The following is a 21,009-nucleotide window of genomic DNA, read 5'->3' as shown; positions in this document are numbered from 1 at the left end:
TCGTTTAACTACAGAGGCCAGGGGCTGAACCTGGGATGGACAAAGGACACGCTTTGCCCAAGGAAACACGGACTGCCCCAAGTCTGCCACGGCCATCTTTTGGAGAGAGGAAGGGCAAAGAAGATAGGCTTGGACGGATTTCATGGTCACTCCCTCTCCAGAAATTGTAGGAACTTCAAAGTGGTTTCCAGCAATTATTTAAATGACATTTCCAGTTAAGAAATAATTAAAACCTGTAACTGATCCAAAGGGGAAAAGAGCAGTGAAAATTCAAAGTAGCCTGAAATTAAAAAAATGTACCCAATTTGAAATTCACTAAACGTCACTGCTGCAGATGAGCTTAGAGCAGTGTATGCGATTCTCCTATCCTACATTTTTCCCAGGGGAAGACTCAGCAACCAACCCAAGGTCATAAAGTGAACTTCATGGCTCAATGGGTGTTTTAATATAGATTTCCCACCCTAACCACTATACCACGCTGGCAACACTTGCTCTGTTTTCTGCAGCTTGGAATCCAGCAGTGTAAACCTCTGTCTCACAGCCAAAAAATCAAAGCAGCGACATCATGAATCAATCTATCTGTTTTTATCCTGCCCTTCTTCAAAGAAGCTCAGGGTCCACATATGTGGTTTTCTCCAGGCCATTTTATCCCCACAACAACTCTGCAGAGCAATTCAGACTGGTCCAAGGGCACTTAGTTAGTTTCATGGCAGAGTAGAGACTTGAACTCAACTCTCTCAGATCCTAGTCTAACATTCTGCACCTATAACCACTGTACAGCACAGCTCATATGTGCAGTTTAATAATTTCAGTAGCATCTGGCCAGAAAATGCATGCAGTAAAGTTTGATAAGCCAAACATTGTTTACTGGTCCAGATCCTGAAAGAGCTCCTGTGCCTTTAAACGGCCTGCTTAGGATGGAAAAGTCCACCAGGGAAAGGCTACAGAACCCTTCTTTCTTAAAGGTACAGGACATCATTTGGCATCTAGAGCAGCAGGCATAACAAAATGAAAAATCACAAGGGATTTGGGAGCAGCATAGAATTTCTTCATTTAATACTTATTGGCATTTTGATTTACAAGCTGTAAATTGGCAGCTTTGATACTTGAAAAACAATTTTTGGTTAAGATGAACTCAAATACCAAATATGTTGGCTCAGAGAAAAGTTGTTTGGGACAAACATTTTTAGGTCCTTGACGCCAAGACTAGGGCCAAAAAAATGTCATTTGCCTATTTCTGGCGTGGATGGCAAGTTTAGCTTCCAGGAACCTCCTCAAAGACTGGTGCATATGGAGCTGGGAGAAGCCACAAGCCCTTGGGCCCCTTCAGTTATTCGGCTACTATTCACGCACAAACATACCGACAGAGTCTGATTTTCCCCTCACATTAGCAAATCTGCTTCTCCAGAGTTCCCAGGAACAAAATCAGATTTGTGTTTTGCTTTCTGGCCTACCTGGCAGGGTTGCTGTAAAGATTACAAAATAATGTGAAAAGGTGTTGAATCCTCAAAGGTGCTATGCAAATGCTCACTATTATTGTTTACCTTAGCGTGCGTGCCACAAATGACTGATGCAGACAGGTTGCCACCTTTTTTCCAGGCCCTGTGCTTGTGTTTAGCAGCACATGACATCCACAAATATCGCCAGTGAAACTTTTCCAAGATCAGCAGTGGGAGAACCTTTGGCTCCTGGATTCCTGCATATCAGGTTGCTGTTAAAAGCACAGGAGCCGAGCTGTCTACAAAGATGGCAACCATGGTGGCCTGCAGGGGGAGTCTATTTCAGACTCTCTGGTCTGCACTGAATGCACAGACCAGAGCTTGTCACTTACCTGTATTTATTTATTTATGTCATGTATAGTCCACCTTTCTCACTGAGGGCAGATTATACAGTGTGAGACCAGTACAGTCAATTTTAAGGATATTTTCACAAACAATGCCATAGGGTAAATAAACACAGGTTACAAAGTCATAGCATTAGCAAGAATCCAAACCAGAGTTAAAGAAATGCTGAAACAGAGCATAAGCAATTCTAGGGCTGACATTAGACCACATGAAGCACAGGTAGCTCATAGGAACACATATTTAAGACAACAGGTAGTACATAAGGCAACACAGTGATGAAGTCTACGGTCCTTAACTCATTAGTAAAGCATCTGGGAGCCCCTCCCTATAATACAAAATCCTTTTTGAATAACCTGTAGAGTTGACACGTATGATAACAATCAGGATAAGGTCACATGTGTGGATGGAAGTTTTGCACCAAGGTGCAAAAGATCCACTCTTACACTAGGAACAGAGTGTGCCTGATGCCGCTTGCTTGCCATCCCCAGGAAATGTATGGCCCTCAGACAACAAGGGACGTGCCAAAATGAAGGGCCAGTTCTCTTTCGTGCTTTTCTGTTTTCTTTCTTTGCGTTCCCACCCAGAGTTTTCATGTAAAAAGGAGAAACCAAGAAAGGAAAACGTCAGGCCCTAATCTCTCATAGTATTGTAGGATTTGATTTTTAAACGCAGGGGGCAAGGTACATAAATGCCCTGCTTTCTTTCCTGGGAGGCAGATCTCCACAGAATCCAGTGTTTTGCAAGGGACTTTTAATGGCGCCAGATCCCAAGCCCTGCCTGAGGGAAGAGTCTTGTGAGAGAAAGACCGCCCCCCCCCTACAAGTTTTTCAACATCCTGACATGAGGCGGGACATGAAGGGGAGAGGGTAGGGGAGAGGCTGTATTCTGGAGAATATCTATGACACTGACAGTTCCAGAGGAGTTAGCTGTGTTCGTCTGTAGCAGGGCTTTTTTTCAGCAGGAACGTGGTGGAAGGGAGTTCCAGAACCACTTGAAAATGGTCACATGGCCGGTGGCCCCGCCCCCTGATCTCCAGACAGAGGGGAGTTGAGATTGCCCTCCGCGCCGCTTAGCGCGGCGCGGAGGGCAATCTAAACTCCCCTCTGTCTGGAGATCAGGGGGCGGGGCCACCGGCCATGTGACCATTTTCAAGTGGTTCTGGAACTCCCTTCCACCATGTGACCATTTTCTCTGAGGGCAACCCACTGAGTTCCACCACCTCTTTTCCCAGAAAAAAAGCCCTGGTCTGTAGTAGCAAAATAGAAAAGAGTCCAGTAGCACCTTTAAGACTAACCTACTTTACTGTAGCATAAGCTTTTGAGAATCACAGTTCTCTTCGTCAGATGCACGCACCTGGACTCTTTTCTATTTTACTGACAGTTCTGACTCCACTGTTGGGAAAAGAGGATTCATCAACTGGCTTACAAGCCCTTCCTTTCTATTTTAGTACACCTCCAAGGGGACAATTGCTGCAGAAGAAACCTCCGCACAAAGGTCCAACCTTTCACAGGGGTGTATTTGAGGGGGAGAGTGCAACCTTTGCCACAATGGGGCAATAACTGCACTTGAGTAGCAAAAGCTTTCCCCTTTCCCAGCCAGCCTGCAGGCCTCTCGTCTATTCATGCTTTTGCTTGCAATATCATTTTGCAACCAGCTGCTTTGTAGAGGGCAGCAATCGTCATGCTGCAACAAAAATGAAATCCAGCTCTCAAGTCAGAGTTGACTTACGGCAACCCCTGGTGGGGTTTTCATGGCAAGAGACTAACAGAGGTGGTTTGCCATTGCCTCCCTCTGCAACCCAAGTCTTCGTTGGAGGTCTCCCATCCAATTACTAACCGAGGCCGACCCTGCTTAGCTTCTGAGATCTGACAAGATCAGGCTCTCCTGGCCCATCCAAATGGCCCTAAATTCTCATGCATACGCAGGCAGGAATGGGAAAGGTCAGAGAGCCTCGATTCTTGCATAGATAAGAAGATACTTGCACACCTGCCACCACTGATGCCAAGCTTAAAATCTCCTAGTAGTTCTTGGTGTAAGCGCCCACAAATTCCACACCATCATGTGAGCTCAGCAGGGGGAAAAAGCCTGAATGTGTGTTCCTCTGCTGACCCAAATAACATCTGTCAGGAACGCAGAGTGAGGTCCAAGCTAGAAGTGACGAATTACACTTGAATGGCAAGTGAACAGACTCACATGTATTCCTCCCTGTTCACTTGCGCTCCACTTGCACTCCACATTGAGTGGAGTGCAAGTGGAGTGCAAGTGAACAGGGAGGAATACATGTGAGTCTGTTCACTTGCCATTCAAGTGTAATTCGTCACTTCTAGCTTGGACCTGAGAGTGGCCAACAGGCCTGGAGAAAAAGGTCTTGTGTCTTTAAGAGGCTTAACTTGTGGAAATGGGCAGCGGAAGCTTTTCATGAATGATATCTCATTAAACCTGTATTAAAGGAGCAGGATTTTTTTTCCTCCAGACAGTTGGCAACCTTACCTGGAACACGGTCTTTGCCATGTTGGCCCCTGTTCTTCCCAAGTCCCTGTCTAGGGAAGTCTGCTGGTATCCTCTCTCATGGTTTTCACCAGCAGGTTAATGACAAAGCTAGCCTAGGGTACTGACCAATTTCATTTCCTCCCCTTGGATGACTATGTGGCTGCATTAGTCTTGAATTCTGGAATTTCATTTTAAACTTTTTTCCTGCTTTTTTTTTTTTTACTGATTTCACTTTAAGCCACTTTAGCATTACTGCTTTAGGGGCAGTCTTACAGAAAATCTAAAAACATGGCATTTTTATCCCATCCTTCCTATAAGGCATCCGGGATGGCAAATAGGGTTCTTCATTTTATCCTCACAACAACCCTGTGAGGTAGATGAAGCTAAAAGAGAGGGACTGTCTCTAGGTCACCCAGTGAGATTTTATGGAAGAGTGGGGATTTTTTTACCCAGATCCAACACTAACTAACCACTATATCACCCTGGCTCTAAGTGACGGATGCATTTGGTGATATTATAAACAAACTGTAGCTGTTTTAGAATGTATGATTCTTGCTCAAATACAGCTTTCTCTATTAACATTATTTCTGCCTTTCTCTCTGAGACTCAAGGTGGATTAATAAATAGGGTACAGATTGCAGAAATCTGAAACCACGTCAAAACAGCCTTTATCGAAGCATCTCTTTGAACCATTTCCTTACAATATAGCCCTGTTACCTGTTGATAAAATCCCTCCTGAATGATTTGGTTTTGCACAGTTTACAGAAAGCTAGGAGCGCAGGAGCCTTCCTGATCTCTTCAGGGCGGGGGCCACTGCAGAGAAGGCATGTATACAGCCCGCTGTGGATTTTGCCCATTTGCAAGGTGGCACCTGCAAATTCACTGTTAATGTGATCTTTTTAAGAAAAGTACGTTGGCCCACCTTATTATTTTTTTTATTTAAACAAATTTCTATCCTGCCCTCTCAGATTCCAAGTCCTGGCAGCAGGGTCGGCCCGGGTGCCATTATCCAAACAACATCAGCAGATTCTGGAAATTCGCACTGGGGGAGACTCAATCACAAACATCAGGAAAAATAGAGGTGAGGGGGGAAGTAATGTGTGACTTCCCCAGTGCTGCATCTCCATCTCACCTTTGTGTTTGTTTTTGGAACAGGTGGAAGAAGTTGTAGCTTAGAGGAAAGAACACAATCCCCCACACCCCTGTGTGCCTGGGGAGATGTGGGGGACACAACATTTTTCACCCAGAGTGGCACTGCAGTTTCAGACAACCCGATTTGCAAGCAAGTGGCCAGAAGTGATCTGGATTCACTATCCCAGTGATTTGTATGGTAACATCATTTCTTGAGGTTACAAAAAAGAAACCAGGTCTGTTTGAATGGAGCACAAGAAGTTATGGCAAAATGCATAAAAGCAGAGCAGATCGGATTGGAGCCAGAGGTCAAGTATGGAAGGAGCATGTTCAGACATTTGAGCCATGGCCCTGCCCTGGCCAACCCCACCCACAAAATTGTCATTTCAGTCTCCAAGAGACAGAAATGGAAACATAATTTTGTAAAGTCGAATTTTCTAAGGCACTTGAGTAATTTCTACCTGGCTTACATCACCGCCCCCACCCCCAAATCTGGTTTATGGTTACTCAGTTGTAAGGAGAAGGAACTCTGTATATGATCAGAGGCACTGTTATTTGCAGTGCTGGATCCAGGCTAAGAGGGAATTCCTCGAGCAAGATGGCCTCAGTATTTCCACACGCCAGAGCAGGCTTTGCAATTTTGCCCTCTCTCTCCAGAACCAAATTCAGCTGCGGCAAGCTCAGAATAAGGGGGAGAGGTGACCAATTGTAGCTACTCCTTGCCAGTTGCTGCTCATTCACACAGAGGGAAGTGGACAGCAACTGCAGAAGACCTTTGTGTCTGTGCAGCACTTTGGCTTTTTGGAACAGTATCTATTCTCCACCATCCCTTCCTGTATGTGTAAACAGTGGCAGCCCTTACACGCTGGAATGTAGTGAGAAGTGCCGTCAAGTCATAGCTGATTAATGGCAACCCCTGCTGGGGTTTTCAAGGCAAGAGGCTGAGCAGGTGCCTTACAATGGCGGCCCTTCGTTATTGTGTCTCATGTTCCAGGACTGGCACTGAACACCAGTTGGGGAGCTCCGCCTTGACTGGAGCCCAGTGCAGCCCTTCCTTCTGCTGTCCCACACAAGCTTGCAAACAGTCTGTGGGTTGGTGATGGCTCTCTGTTCTGAGTTTTTAGATATGCCTGGAATAAAAAAGGCATCTTTTGTGCAGCCGCATTCTTGAGTATAAAGCTAAGATCAGCGAGGTCAGAAGTTGAACGTTCCACCATGTGCCACCTGCCTGTCCTCCCCACGTGAACCTCGTGCCTCCCATTTCCTCACACACAATGGCACTTGGAGCAACTGAGCTAATCGCCTTAGGAGGCAAGACATACCAGGCTGCCAATATTTAGGTGGCCTTAGGATGGGGGGGGAGCTATCTTTTGGAAGCCAGGGGTATGACCATCTCCATTTGGCACAGCCAAATACAGTGACCAGGCTTAGAGATAATCATGTTAACGAGAGTGGCAGGTTGGATGACAAGACACTGGCCATTTCCACACTACTCACCTTCAATCGGAATGCTGTGGAACATTGCAAAAAAACACAGAAGATAGCGTTTTCTCGACTTGCGCGAGAAAACGCTATCTTCCGGGTTTTGTTTGCAATGTTCCGATTGAAGGTGAGTAGTGTGGAAATGGCCACTGCTTCCAGTGCACATGTGCATGCGTGCGCACATGCACACACTTATTTAAATGAGTTAAACAGTTAAACTTTGGTTAAACAGGTTTGGCAGGTTTTTGAAGTACTATAAAAACCTGCCAAACCTGTTTGCCAACAGTGAGATGGGGTGGGGGATGAGCGTACTTATGCTCATTGTGTTTAAAGATGGCTCTGCTATATTGTCTTCCACATCTGTCTCCAGAAAAAGTAAGCCAAAAACTGGAGCACAAATTATTCAAATTGGATTGACTGGCTTATTCTTTGCATGACTTCTGATACCCACAGGGGAAGGGCTGCTCAGGAAAATGACTTAACAGCTTACGGAAGGTTTGCCAAGTCCCAACAGCTTATAACAACAAACCAAGCTAATGCGCCACGAGGAAAGGAACATAATATCTTTATGGAATCAGGGAGCCCATACTCTCGACTCCTCACATGCGACCCCACCTCTAACTCTCTTTTTGATTCCAGAACAAGAGTAAACCGTGGCAGGGGCTCTAATCTTATCTTGCAGGACTCTGTTTAACAAGAGAAGTTTCCCAGGGACATGGTACAGAACACCCGATAAAGTGGAAGGCCCCGGCTTCACACACACGGGCTGCTGTTCATGTCTCTGGGTACTAGTTCCCTTAGAAGCAATTAGATTGCAAGGAGACCAGTGAGCTCTCTGCTGCCTGATTTATAAAGCCATACAGTGGAGAGGAGGGAGGGGGACAAAGAATTTTTCTCCCTCCTTTCTGTACCTCCTTGATCCATCCATCTATCCAATATCCCACTTCCAAAAGCAACCAGCCAAAATGCTTCCAGGAAGCTCACAAGCAAGGCATGAATGGTAAAGGCCTGCTTTCCTTTCTCTTTCCCAATTATTTTGCACTCAGAGGTGAACTGCTGTTTAGCTATCATGGCTAACGTTTGCTATTAGACCAATCTTCCGTCAATTTGCGTTCCACCAGCCACTGTGAAACAAAATACTGTGCTTTTCCTAAATCTGCCGCCCACCAGTTTCCTAGGGTGACCGAGTTCTAGTATTATGTGAAAGGAAGAGAAAGGCCCTCCTATCCACTTTCTCTATATAACACATAAGTTTATAAACCTCTTTCATGCACCCCCCAGTCATCTTTTATTTAAACATGAAATACTCTAATTCCTTAACCTTTCTTCACAGGAAAGGACAGCCGATCCCTGAATCTTTTGGGTTGCCTTTTCTGCATTTTCCCCATTGCTACAATGTCCATTCTTGAGATGGGGTGACCAGAACACACACACTTCAGAATGCAGCTGCACCAGAGCTTTATATAAAGGCATTATGAAACCAACTGTTCTATTCTGAGTCCCTCATCCATTTTTCCTTTTTTCCCCCACACTACCTTGAAATAAATCTCTTTGGTTTTATAATAAAAACACATGCCATTAATGTTCAGCAACCAAATTCTGGGCATTCAGTGAAGTTCGGAAGGCTTTAAAAAGGCATTCTGGGATGCATTTGGATAAGTTCCCCTCAACAGCAAACTCCTTGGTGTTTTTGCCTCGGTGTGAAGGCAATCTTCGCTCAGATAGTCAGTTGGGCACGTTTGCAATTCTTCCATTTACAAAGCAATCCTAAGCAGAGTTACTCCAGTCTAAGCCCACTGAAATCAATGGGCTTAGGCTGGAGTAACTCTCTTAGGGATTGCACTGTTAGTCACCAAATTCAGCCCTACCCCCACCCAAAGATAATCCCCGTTTCCTAGTAAAATAGGCCAGAAACTTTGGCAGCAGCAGTTGTTGCACGACACTGTTTAAGTTAACTTTTCGTTCCTGGACATGTATCACCGGGCCGCAGCGGATTCTCCATCTGAGTTACTGCTTCTTCCCTGATGGTGACTAAGATACATTTTCTTAGATCTTCCTGACCATCTGTACCTTTTCTATGTCTTTAAAATAACACCGCAGTCCTTCTTCCAGAGCCAGTTCTGTGAGGACGCTCAAGCAAAGCAGCCTCATCAGACCCTGTGAAAGTGGAAGAAGAAGGGCCCAAGAACCAAGAAGCCATCTGTTCTGACTCAGATCTCCTTGGGAGAGAATGGCAGCAGTACGGGGATAGGGGCCTTTTCCTAGTCTTGGTAGCACCAACAGGCTTTTGATTTGCCCAACGTAGATCAGGTCCTCAGCTCCCTGCATTCCTGGGGTTATTTCTGCCCTCCAGTTCTTACCATTGCAAATAGGCAAAATTCAAAATCAACAGAAACCAGTATCCAACTCTGCCTGTATCCATCGATAATTCTCCAACAGAATGGCATTTCCATTTGCAGAAGAGGAGGTGACAATTTCTGCTGACCCCCACTTTCCCCTTTATGCTAAAAAACTGCTGATTCCTCCCCGCCCGCCCCAGCCAAACTGGACCAAGAAAGTCCTTCTCTGCAGAGTCCATGGATGGTAGGATACACGGCAGCAGCATGGAGGGAAAAGGTTTACATGGATCTGAAACTCGAGCAAAAAGTGAGAATTCAGATCTGAAATGTAACATTTTGAAATTCTCCAGCTGGGGGGTCTGGAAATTCAATATAGAGGTCCAAATGTTCTGCAGAGGTCTGGAGACAGTCTCTACTGAACAGCTGAAAAACTGCTGGGGGGAAGGCATTGGTATGGAGAAGCAGGGAGTGGGCTACTTAACCCTTCCTGCACCCAGTACATTTTGCAAAAGTGCTTTGGAGACACTGGCAGACAGCAAAGCAGCTTGAGAGGACAGGGGGCGGGGGGGGGACACAGTGGGTAAGGAAAGGTTAAGAGTCCTTTTGCCGCTGTTCATTGGCTCATAAGCCTGCAGGCATGCCTTCTCTTAATGCTCTGTGCTTTTTGCACCACACTGAAATCTGAGAGGCCTTAATAATATTAATGGTATCTGTAGTGTTAACACTAATATTAAGACTAATAATAGGCAGAGATCTGGCTTCCCAGACCTGGCTTTCTACCAAACATCTAGTTTGGTCCTGAGGATCACTTTTAAAAAACAACAACCTGAATCCCATGAATTGTTGACTAACTGTAAGGCAGGGAAACCCTGCCAAGGCTAGGATTTTGCATCCTGTTTTTCTAAAAACCTCCAAGGCTGCAATCCTCTGTGCGCTTACTTGGGAGTAAGTCCAATTGAACAGAGTGGGCATTACTTCTGAGTAAACATGCAGAGAATGATACGTAGAGGGCTGCTTTTGTTAAAACAATGTAGTCGGCTCTGGATTCCAGAATCTCTCATAGCTGATGGCAGCCTGTCTGTAAGACTGCCTGCTTTTCAAAGCAAACCCCTCTGAAGACACACAATTGCCACTCATTGTAAATAGGACCTTCAAGGCTCTATGCATATCTTTCTCCCTGACATGCTAGCTTTCTTCATGCAGGTAAGTGACGGTTTGTGGGGAAGTATTCAAATAAGCATGCCGCCACCACCCCAGACACACACAGACAGAGCTTGAATGTGGTTCTATTCAGGAAAAGTTTTACTGCTTGCTTCTGCTGATTTTACAAACTGGCCATGAGCCCCGTTAACTTGGTAGTCTACCAGGATTCCTCCCTATATATTAGTAAGTAGCAAAAATGATTTATTAGCCTATGTTAGTTATTTGTGGTGCACACAGCTTAAAAGATGACAAAGAACCAAAAGTTTGCCAGTCACAGCTCTCCACTTCCTGATCGCCTGAAGGTGAGTCTTAACTCATTGCAGGTGACTAGAGAAAGGCTGTTTACAAACTGGCTTTCTTTTGCTGCAGCTTACTCCCTCCAAGAGTTTTTTTTTAAAAGCTAGAATTCCCATCTTGCACCACACTTTCTCCGAGTGGCATGACAGATATATTTCCTACAGAACTCTTCTGTAGGAAACCAGTGGACAATGTCATATGTACCTTAAAACTCATGCGAGAATTTGTTTTGATGCAAGCCCTGGCAAAAGAGTGACTTCCATGGGTGTCACACACACACTGCCTCTCTCTGGTATCCATGGGGGGAGGAGGTATGTGCATGGCAACCGATGGAGAAACAGGACTTTGCAAGGAGGGATCAACTGTACCCAGCATTGTGCTCCACAAGGAGGGAAAGATCCGTGCGTGCTTGAATGTCTGAAACAGATACTGAATCAGCCCATAGGTCCATCTAGTTTGGTACTCTCTACTCTGAATGGAGGGTGGTTTTGTGGAGTTCTGGGCAGAGGTTTCCAGAACCTGTTCCTTGGGAGCCTTTAACTGCTGTGAAGGATTGAACCTGCAACATTATGCATGAAGGTGCTGATTGAATCACTGAGCCGCAGCTGTCCCCTATCATCCTATGAAACATACCAAGTTGGACTCTGCATCCGTCTAGCTCAATAACGTGTGCTCTGACTGGCTTGCAGATACGGAAGGATCTTTCCCAGCACTGTTGCCTGGAAGATATGGGGATTCTTCAGCGTGCAGAGCCTATACTCTGCCACCAAAGCTCTCTGACACAGGGCAATTCATACAGAAGTCCACCAAAGAACACCACTCAAAGGGCACAACTTGCTGGTGGAAGCTTCTGGGTGTAGAAGAGTGTCTCTTGCACAGCTCATGCCGTCTGAAAGGGTCTTCTGCAACAGAACCAGTGACCCCAAGCCCTGTCAACTTCTAAAATAAGACCAAATTCCCATTGTGGACTGAAACTCATCGGCACTTTCTCTCATCCTAACAGACCCCAAAGGGCTGTTATGCAAATTAAAAGTAAGAAGGGAAAACCTTGTATGCCACCTTGAGTTCCTCTCAGACAGGGCAAGATTAAAATATGATAGAGAGGTTATAGGCTAGTATTATGTAAAAGGCACTCTGCACACGCTCAGAAACACTCAGCCTTATCCTTACTTTTAACTAACAGCTTTATCGTAATTGTTCTTATTAAGAGACTTGCAGGAAGGGGGGGGGGAGTCCTGCCTCAAACTTAGCTGTGTCCAAATCCTACAAACATGCAAGATTTCAGTGCTCTACACATCCCACTGGAGAATTCTGTGTCCATTTCACAGAAACAAGACTCAATGAAATCAATCAGATTTATATCCCCAAACCACATTGAAGATAACCATCACCCAGAAATGAAAAAGGGAGCATCCACAGTGCACCTGTGTCCATCATCATACATTAGACAGAAGCATGGAGGAGTGGCTACTGGCACTATAACTAAATGGAGCCTCCATGTGCAGTGGCAGGGTACCTTTGACTGGTGGAGCACAGCTGGGGTGCCTACTGCCTTCGTGTCCTGGCTTACGTGACTTCCCAAGGGCCATTTGTCTGATTGGCTTTTGACTGGGTGGACCTTTGGTCCAATCCAGAAGGGTTTTCCTTATCTTTATAAGGACTTTGGTTCTGTTTTACAGAAGTGTCAAATGGGTCGCAATAGAGCCTAGTCCCTCCACGAAAAAGGCAGTCTCTAGGAGACAAGGCAGGCACAACAGATCTCACAGGGGGCCATCAATAATTAACACAGAAAAATCACAGAGTGTTATTTGTGAAAGAGCATCCAGCTCTGTCATAAACTGAGGGAAGTGCTTTGTTCCAAGAACACACAAGTGGCACGCAAACGCATTACATCCCAAGGGACTGCAAAGTTTCGGAACACAGGGCAAGTGCTCCTTAAACCAAGGCATGCCAAGAAAAGTGGATTTTGCTTCCCGGGGCCGGCCAGACCTAACAGGTAGAACCCATGTTTTATGTGCCTTTTTCTACACAGGACCAGTGCAGGGCTGGTTTGCCCCACCTGGAGCCTATCCAGGTGCAGTTTTTGTGCTTCCAGATGGGAAGCTGTGTGACAACGGGGCCAGTGCATGCACAAAAGATGTGCTGCTTCTTCCCAGCCATGCCCACACTCCCTTTTGACCTTCCCTCCAAGCCCCTAAAAATGGAAGAGGTGGCTGGGAGTCCAAATACCGCCCCCCCTGGAATCATCACGCTTTAATGCCTTCCAGCTGCAACTTTAGGAAACACACTTTGCACAAGCTTCGAAGCACCTTTGTTAACAGTTCACACGTGCCAGGGCGCTGGCATTTTCCAAACCGCTCGGATCCTTTGATCGAGCTTGGCTTGCTTTCCCAGAGTGCCAGGAGATGCACCTAATACCACCATTAGCCCTCACTGCCCTCTATGACACAGCCTTGGACTTTTCTTGGAAATTCTGGGCAGGCAGTTTCAGAGGCGATGTGCGCTCACCTGAATCTGGGGTGGGACTTTTGATCTCCAAAACTTTTGATCCCCCCCCAAAAAGATTCCTGCCATTGCTACTTCGGAGTCCCTGCATATCTAGGCAGCGGAACGCGCTGCGCGAAGGGAGCAGGCGAGGTCAACCGAGGTCCCCATCAGGACGCCGAGCTCAGCCGAGCAGCCTCGGGGAGGCGATGGGCCAGAAAGCGCCCCCTCCGGGCAGCCCCGATCCCGGCCAGCGCTGCAGCCCCGCTGCGCTCTTACCTCCTTGCCACGAAGCCGGGAGGCTGGAGAGGAGGAGGAAGGCGGCTCCGCGCAGGAGGTGCAGGAAGGCAGAAGAGGTCCGCAGCCCGGCCATCTCTCGCAGCAATGCCCCCGTCCCCTGGCAGCCGGAGCGGTTTTATCCCGGCGGTGGCTCCTGAATTGTGGCTTCCAAGGATGGAAGGGGAAGGGACGGGGGCTGGAGGGAGGAGAATGGCTCAGGACGCGACGTCATTGGGAAAGGGCAGCGCGCCGGGGCTGGCTTGCCGAGCCCCGTCTCTCGCCGCGCGCCCGCGCCTCTTGCCAAAAGCCCGCGCCGCCGCTGCCAAGAGCCAGCGGCCGAGCCAGGCGGAGCCGCCCGCCGGGCCCAGCCGCGCCGAGCCCGGGGCCCCGCTCGCTCGGGGACGGCCAGGCCGCGGGCCAGCGCAGGGGCGCCAGCAGGTGGCCGGGCCGAGCCGCGGGGCGCCCCGAAGGGCACGGCCGGGTCATGTGCGGGGGCCGGAGGCGAGCGAGCGGCGAGCCCGCGAAGGGAAGCGGGGCGGGGACGGCAGCGGCGTGTCTGGAGAGCAGCGCCGCGCGCCAAGCAGCTGAGCCCCTGGCGCGAGGCCCGCTGGGCCCCGCCGGGGCAGGCCTGGCGCTCGCCTCAGCGCCTCGGACGGCCCGCACCTGGGCAGCCCGAGGGAGCCGGCCCGCCTCGCAGGCGCGCTCCAGCCCGGAGGGGCGGGCCGCGGAGCCCTACTGGGGGCGGCCGGGGTTAGCGCTGCCCCGGCCGTCGGTCCCCTCAGGACAGAAGACATTGCCTGGGAAGGGCCTGGTCGAGAGCCGGGGACCCAGGAGACGAAGCCGTCCAGCCTGGCGCGTCAGAGGAGGCCTGCTGGGTTGGATTGGACGCCCCTCTAGGCCAGCAGCTGGCGACAGTGGCCACGCGGGGTAGCTAGGGTTGCCAGCCTCCAGGAAGTGGCTGGAGATCTCCCGGAATTACAACTGGTCCCCAGGCCACAGAAACCAGTTCACCTGGGGGAAATGGCTACTTTGGGGGCGGGGGGGGGTGGACTCTATGGAATTATGCCATGCCAAGGCCCTTTCCCTCCCCAAACCCCACTTTCTCCAGGTTTCTCTGGGTTTCACCCCCCAGATCTCCAGGAATGTCCCAACTTGGAGCTGGCAACCCTAGGGATAGCCCAAGCGTGGCCTGCTGAGTGGCCATTGGACTGACAGGGCATTTCCCCTGTGATCCTCTGGGCACCAAGCTGGACAAATTGGTTGGCGCATGAGCCACTCAGCTCAGTGGCAGTTGTGCCCAGTGCCAGCTCACCAGTTGCCACCTGCTGCACATTCAATGGCGGAAGCAATGAGCTGGCTGCTGTTGCCCTGTGTCAGTGACGCTGAGTGATGGGCCTCTGCAGGCTTGCTCCAGAGCGGTTTTAACTTCCCACTTTGCCCCTTCCATCTAGCAATGGCCCTCCCCTGTTGACTGCTCCCCAGCATCTGACAACTGGAGACATTCTGCCTCCAAACCTTGTAATCCCATTCTGCTATCATGGCTAATATCATGCATCGATCTGCTTTTAAATCCTTCCAAGCTAGCAGAGCCATGACCACATCCTGCAGCAGCAAGTTCTGCATGTACCTTCTTCCAGCTGGCTTGAATCTGCTGCCAGTCATAGGGTGACCCCCAAGTCCTAGTACCATGTTTCTCTCTGTACACAAGCATTTCCAAAAACCTTTTTAAAAAGTGGAGATGGAAGAGGGAGTGTACGTCACACCTTATTGTGGTAACTGAAATGCAGTTCACTTGTGTTCGGGCGTGCTCTTACTGTTTCACAAATTCCAGAGCTGAGCCTAGCAGTGTTTCAGAGCAGGCATTATTTCTTCACACAGTGCCGTTAACCTGTAGAACGAATTGTCACAGGATGTCGTGGTGGCCACAGATGGCTTTAAAATAAAACAAGGTCTATCAAGAGCCGCCTTGTTCAGTAGATCTCTGAATATCTTGCGGTGCTTGGGTGTTTCTTGCAGGCATCTGGCTTACCTCTGAGGGAAACTAAGTCCTGGGTTAAATAGGACTTTTATTCTGATCCAGCAGGAACTGGCAGGCTGATCCTTGAGGGGTTGCCAACCTCCACGTAGAGTCTGGAGATCTGGCATTTCAACTGATTTCCAGACTACAGAGGTCAGCTTTCCTGCAGAAAATGGCTCCTTTGGAGGGTGAAGTTCACGGCATTATACCCTGCTGAGGTCCCTCCCCGCCTCAAACCCTGCCCTCCATACCCCCACACCCCAAATCTCCAGGTATTTCCTACTCCACAGTTGGCAACCCTAGGTTTGAGTTTTTTGTAAGATTTTAATCTGAATTAAGGCTATATTAGTAATAGTTTTTATATTATCCTGTAATCAATACATATATTTTGTTGTAGATTGATATATATTTTTGTTCTGCATTTAATAGTTTTAATATTTAACCCTGTGGCTGGGATTTCTTTAAATTTGGTTCTTAACCCTAGCTTGCATCTGCCTGAAAACAGAATCAATCAAAAGATATAAAAGAAATTAAAATATTAAACAAGACATAAGCATCCAGACAGTCATAAACAATGATAAAAACCAGCAGCTGCTATTGGCATGGAAAGTCTCCCTATGCACATGCACACCCAAAAAATTAATAATGTTTTTATGGGCCTCCTTAAAAGGTCTCCACTGAGAAAGTTGGATAGGTCGCCTTATGCAGTTGGTTACTTAGAGAGGACACCGCCACCTAAGAAAAACCCTTGTACTTTTTTGCTTTGCATGTTGTGTTGGATGGCAGCTGGAGCCGGCTCCTGACACCTGGGAAGCACGCGTTGGGAAGAGAACCAGCAGCAAACGTGGAGAAAAGCATGCCCTCCTCAAGGAGCATTCCAGGATGTGATCTCTTACCACCTAGAAGGTCCAAATTTGCCTATTTGATGCTAAAAGTCTGCCTTTTCTCCTCCACACATTGGCTGCAAATCATGCACTCCCTCCCACATTTGGAATACATTAGCAAAAACTGATGAGTCCAAGGGGCATTTGATCCAGGGCCTTCAACAAGAAAGCTAGAATCCTGGTCGCCAACAAATGCAGTGAGAACAGAGTCTCTCAAACAAGCATCTTTCCCAACACCTGAGACCACAGATGCTAAGAACTTTTGATGAGAACGTGATTGACATTTGAACTTACCATATCCATCACTGGATTGGCTCAATGTTTTTTTGTTAAGAATGTGAAGTAAATGCCATCTTAAGCAGCGTCGCCACTCTGCAGCGGTTGTTTCTGCTGGCTTTCCTGCATGTAGAGCCAATTCACGTTACAAAGTCCAAGTGTCCCCCATGTCAGTTTTTGATGGACGTGTTCTAGGGGTTCCCTACTCGGAACTCAGTTCCCAGGCACATGGGGCCCTATTTGGATCAGGATCTCAGTCTACAGGGCAAAGGGGCTTGAGCTCCCCCCCACCTTCCTCGCACCATTATCCAGACCTTAAATAGTCCTATGGAATTGCTATTTGCCTATTAGGGAAATGTACGTGTACTGATATCAATGTGTCCATTTTCTCAACAAGGCAATTGACTTCCCAGGATCATTTCAGGTCTAGAAACTGGCAGTGGGGAAGGATGTTTAAGCCCCTTTTGCCTACATGCTTCAGTTTTGATACAAATTGGGCCCACCAGGGCTTTTTTTCAGTGGGAACGCGGTGGAATGGAGTTCCGGAACATCTTGAAAATGGTCACATGGCTGGTGGCCCCGCCCCCTGATCTCCAGACAGAGGGGAGTTTAGATTGCCTTCCGTGCCGTGTCTGTCTAAACTCCCCTCTGTCTGGAGATCAGGGGGCGGGGCCACCAGCCATGTGACCATTTTGTTCAAGGGCAACCTACTGAGTTCCACCATCTCTTTTCCCAGAAAAAAGGCCCTGGGGCCCACGGTTGACTTCCCAGCATGAAACTCCAGGCATATGACTGGATAGTCCTTAGGGTAGGCACAGATCCTCTGTGTGGATTTTGTGAAGTGGCCCCAAGTTGTTTCTTATGCTACAGGATCATAAGCACGTGAAAGCAGCCAGTCAGAGCAGCCCTTTGTCAGTTGCCTAGGGAATAATAGGTTCTCCCTTAAAAAATAATTTTCAGTTCCCATGAACGAGTGGAAGAATGCAAATGTGCAAAATATTCCTGATCTGAACAGGTCACTCACCTTTCTTGTAAACCCCGCCCCCAATAAACATGGGCATGATGGGTCAAGAGGCCCAAGTATTGCAGCCTTGAGTCACTTGTTAGTGGAACTGATTCTCATAAGAATTTGGTGGACATGGGTGGGAGGGGACTACAATTCCCATGAGGCAGTGTGAGAATGTGCATACGTGAATTCATACATATCCAGACAGGTCCTCTCTCTTTCCTTCACTGACTGAGGCAGCTGAAAAGAGAGACAGCCCTGTGAGATTGTGCATACACAATCAGCTTTATTAGCAGAAACGGTCATGTTTGACCTATTCAAACACTACCAAGCAGTGTTGAACATTTAACTCTGCTGACATCAACTGATGAACAGACTGTAAGCTGAACTGGTAGTGATGGAGCATCCTTGCCTTGGGGATTGCTGGGGATTTAACCTGGGACCTTTGCATGCAAAGCACATGCTCTGCCATAAAACCACAAGTACCTTCCTCTCTATAAGATGTATCATCTGTTTGGTATATGTATTATCCTGCTGCCACTGCATTATTTTCTGCTGATGTAATACCATTTTTCTGCCTTGTATCTTCAATCTGTATCATCTCATATTCTATACTTGTTCAAATTTCTGTAGTCCTCGTACGTTGACTGCATAGATTTACACGGTATAATCCGCTTTGAGTCTCTGCAAGAAATGCAGACGATAAATAGTTAATGAGTGAAAATCAGAGCCACGCTTCATTCCTAGGATTCTACTCACTGAGTCTCTGCATGAGTCACTGTGCTGGGCATATGGAGAATGCAATATTGAAAGGTGAAACCATCCTTAAGTTACAAGAAGGATGTTTTAAAAAGGGAAACATTTGGCAAGATGTGAATTGACTTGCTTTCATAGTTTATTTGGCCAGAGGACTCTGAATTGTTCTATTTGTGCAGCCCATTGAGGTGCCCCCCCCCAAGTGAAGCTCTTCAGGAACCCTGCCAATCTTGTCCCCCAACCTACATTTAACAGAGAGCCTGTGCATTTTCCAGTTTTTGGTATAGCTAGTTTCCTTCCAGCTGTATATTGTTGTTGGGTACAAGAGAACCCATTTGGACAGGTGGACCTTCCAGCAGCTTTGGTAGCATTGACTAAACTTTGAAATCCTACATGGGTTTAGTCACTTGGAAATAAGAGGCTGCATAAAGCCACAAGGCAAAGGATTTTGACATTTCAGTGGGAAAAGTTGATGCTTGATGGGTCACAAGGAAATATACATTTTGAGAAAGTGGAATCGATGACGCATACAACCAGAACACCCAAAGTTTGCAGAGAATACCCAAGCAAGTTTGATTTTAAGAGTAAGCCTTGCCCTGGAAACTTATTTCTGAGACAGGGCTCACACCTCCCACATTATGCCTTGGGAGGGGCAGGGCAGACTAGAAGCAGTTCTATGGCACCTTAAAGCCTAACAAATCCATGTACACTTTTGTGGGCTCAAGCTACAATACATTTGCTAGTCTTCAGAGTGCCACAGGATTCTTGTGTTTTTGCACCAACAAATGAACAGCTTTCCCAATGGAATTTATTATATGCCTTGGAAGCACGTGCTTCTGAACAGGTGCAGGGGGTTTGGTTCACCACCACAGCCATAACCAACAGGGTCTGGCAACAAAGGCTTGTTAGTATGATATTTCCTGGCATGTTTCACCTTCCTTGTGTCATTTGATAAAAGAAGGATGATTTTCTTGATTTCTTTATTAAAATGGTCCTAGACCAGCATAAAATGTAACAGCAGTCCTGTTCTCAAGAGACCAAAGGAAAAAATTAATAGCTCTCACATTACTAAAAATATTACACAAAATTAAAGTGCAATGTCAGCATTCCATCACACATTCTTAAACCTTAATTGGCAGATTTTGTAAGCTCCCACAAAAAACTTTGCGCTACACGCTGTAGCTTTTAGGTTTTCATTTATTAACAGCATTCTGGTATATTCAAATTCCGAGCAGCTAGGGTGCCTATTGATTATAGGGGAAACAAACGGGTTAATGTGAATTTCTTGATAATAGGGGCAATGTAATGAAACATGTTCTATAGTTTCAATCTCCCCTATACCGCAAGGACACAACCTGTCTTCCATCAGAGCCTTTTCGTATCACCCCTCTAGAACTCTTTCCACTTGAAGACCATACATTCTACATATACATAACATATTTATTACACATAAAAACAGTGTAACACATACACAGTAAAAACAAATATATAAAGCTGACGGTAAAAAGCAGAGAACTAGAATCATGGACCAAAAAAGGAATGTAAAAGGAAATAAAAAATGGAATATTACTCCTTATATATGAACTGAAGCATTTGGCATATTTTGGCAAGATAAAACAGGGTAGCTAACTAGCAGTCCAAGGGCTACAATCTGGTCCAGAGACCTGCTAGATTTGAAGCTATAAAAAGTTTTTAATTGCTATCCCTTCTCTACATTAAAGGTTTTTAAAAGTTGGATAATTGGATAATTTATTCAGCCGTTTACCCAATTTGTATCAGTTCTGGTCTTCCTTAGTCATGGAGAGGAGCAAGGGGCAATGGAAGATACTACAGCCTAGTCTATATGCTGAAAATCTTATTTGGCTGGCTGAGATTTTAGAAGGCTGTGTCCTCACATTTCAAAGCTATTCTCACAGCCATGAGGGCGAGAAACTTGCCTTCTAGACCCAACTTGCCTTCTGGACCCAATGTCTCTGGAAGCAAAATTTTATCATTAATTTCATGCCCTGGGACACTTCTGGGCTCCAGCAGAATTTCAGAATACAAAACACAACCTATCATACTTTCATTCATGGGGTGGGGGGTTAACTTTCAAGTGGTTGAACCTAGATGTCTGTTAACAATAGGACGTTTTGGAGGTTTTTCATTCATAAAGACGCTGTAAGTTGGAAATGACATGATGGCACATAAAACACAAATCCTGCATGGAAAATTAAAGATGTCACATAGCTGTGTATTTGACTATGATGTTGAATTCTACCAGGTCAGACCACAGGTTCATTTAAGTCAGCATCGTCTCCTCATATTATCTCCAGGATCTCAGGAAGAGGAAGGGCTTTTCCCAACCCCTGCTATTCTAGTCCTTTGAGCTAAGGATTGAATCAGAGACCTTTTGTGTGTAGAGAGCAGGCTGTGCCACTAAGCCACAGCTCCTCCCATGTGTCTTAGACCATACTATTACTGTGACAGCATCAGTGTGCAGAGCATTTTGCAGTGTACAAGAAGAGAGGTTCTTGTCCCA

General features: G+C 46.9%; 1 protein-coding gene across 7 annotated transcripts in view; it reads right to left on the bottom strand.

Moving 5' to 3' along the window:
- Positions 1 to 13,837, bottom strand: part of LOC129344599 (elastin-like) — an 85,145-nt gene extending 71,308 nt beyond the window's left edge. For 3 of the 7 annotated variants that reach the window (XM_055001379.1, XM_055001381.1, XM_055001376.1), the window contains exon 1: positions 13,550 to 13,835. In XM_055001379.1, the coding sequence (XP_054857354.1) occupies positions 13,550 to 13,643 (94 nt within the window). In that variant the 5' untranslated portion in view covers positions 13,644 to 13,835. Of the gene's footprint in view, positions 1 to 13,549 lie in introns of all 7 variants that reach the window. The other 4 variants (XM_055001375.1, XM_055001378.1, XM_055001377.1 and 1 more) reach the window with 2 other exon arrangements.
- Positions 13,838 to 21,009: the final 7,172 nt, after the last annotated feature.

This window comes from Eublepharis macularius, chromosome 17 (assembly GCF_028583425.1).
Source record: "Eublepharis macularius isolate TG4126 chromosome 17, MPM_Emac_v1.0, whole genome shotgun sequence".
NCBI classification, from domain to species: Eukaryota; Metazoa; Chordata; class Lepidosauria; order Squamata; family Eublepharidae; genus Eublepharis; species Eublepharis macularius.
The sequence above is the reverse complement of the archived record's forward strand: the minus strand, read 5'-3'. Positions and strand labels throughout refer to the sequence as shown.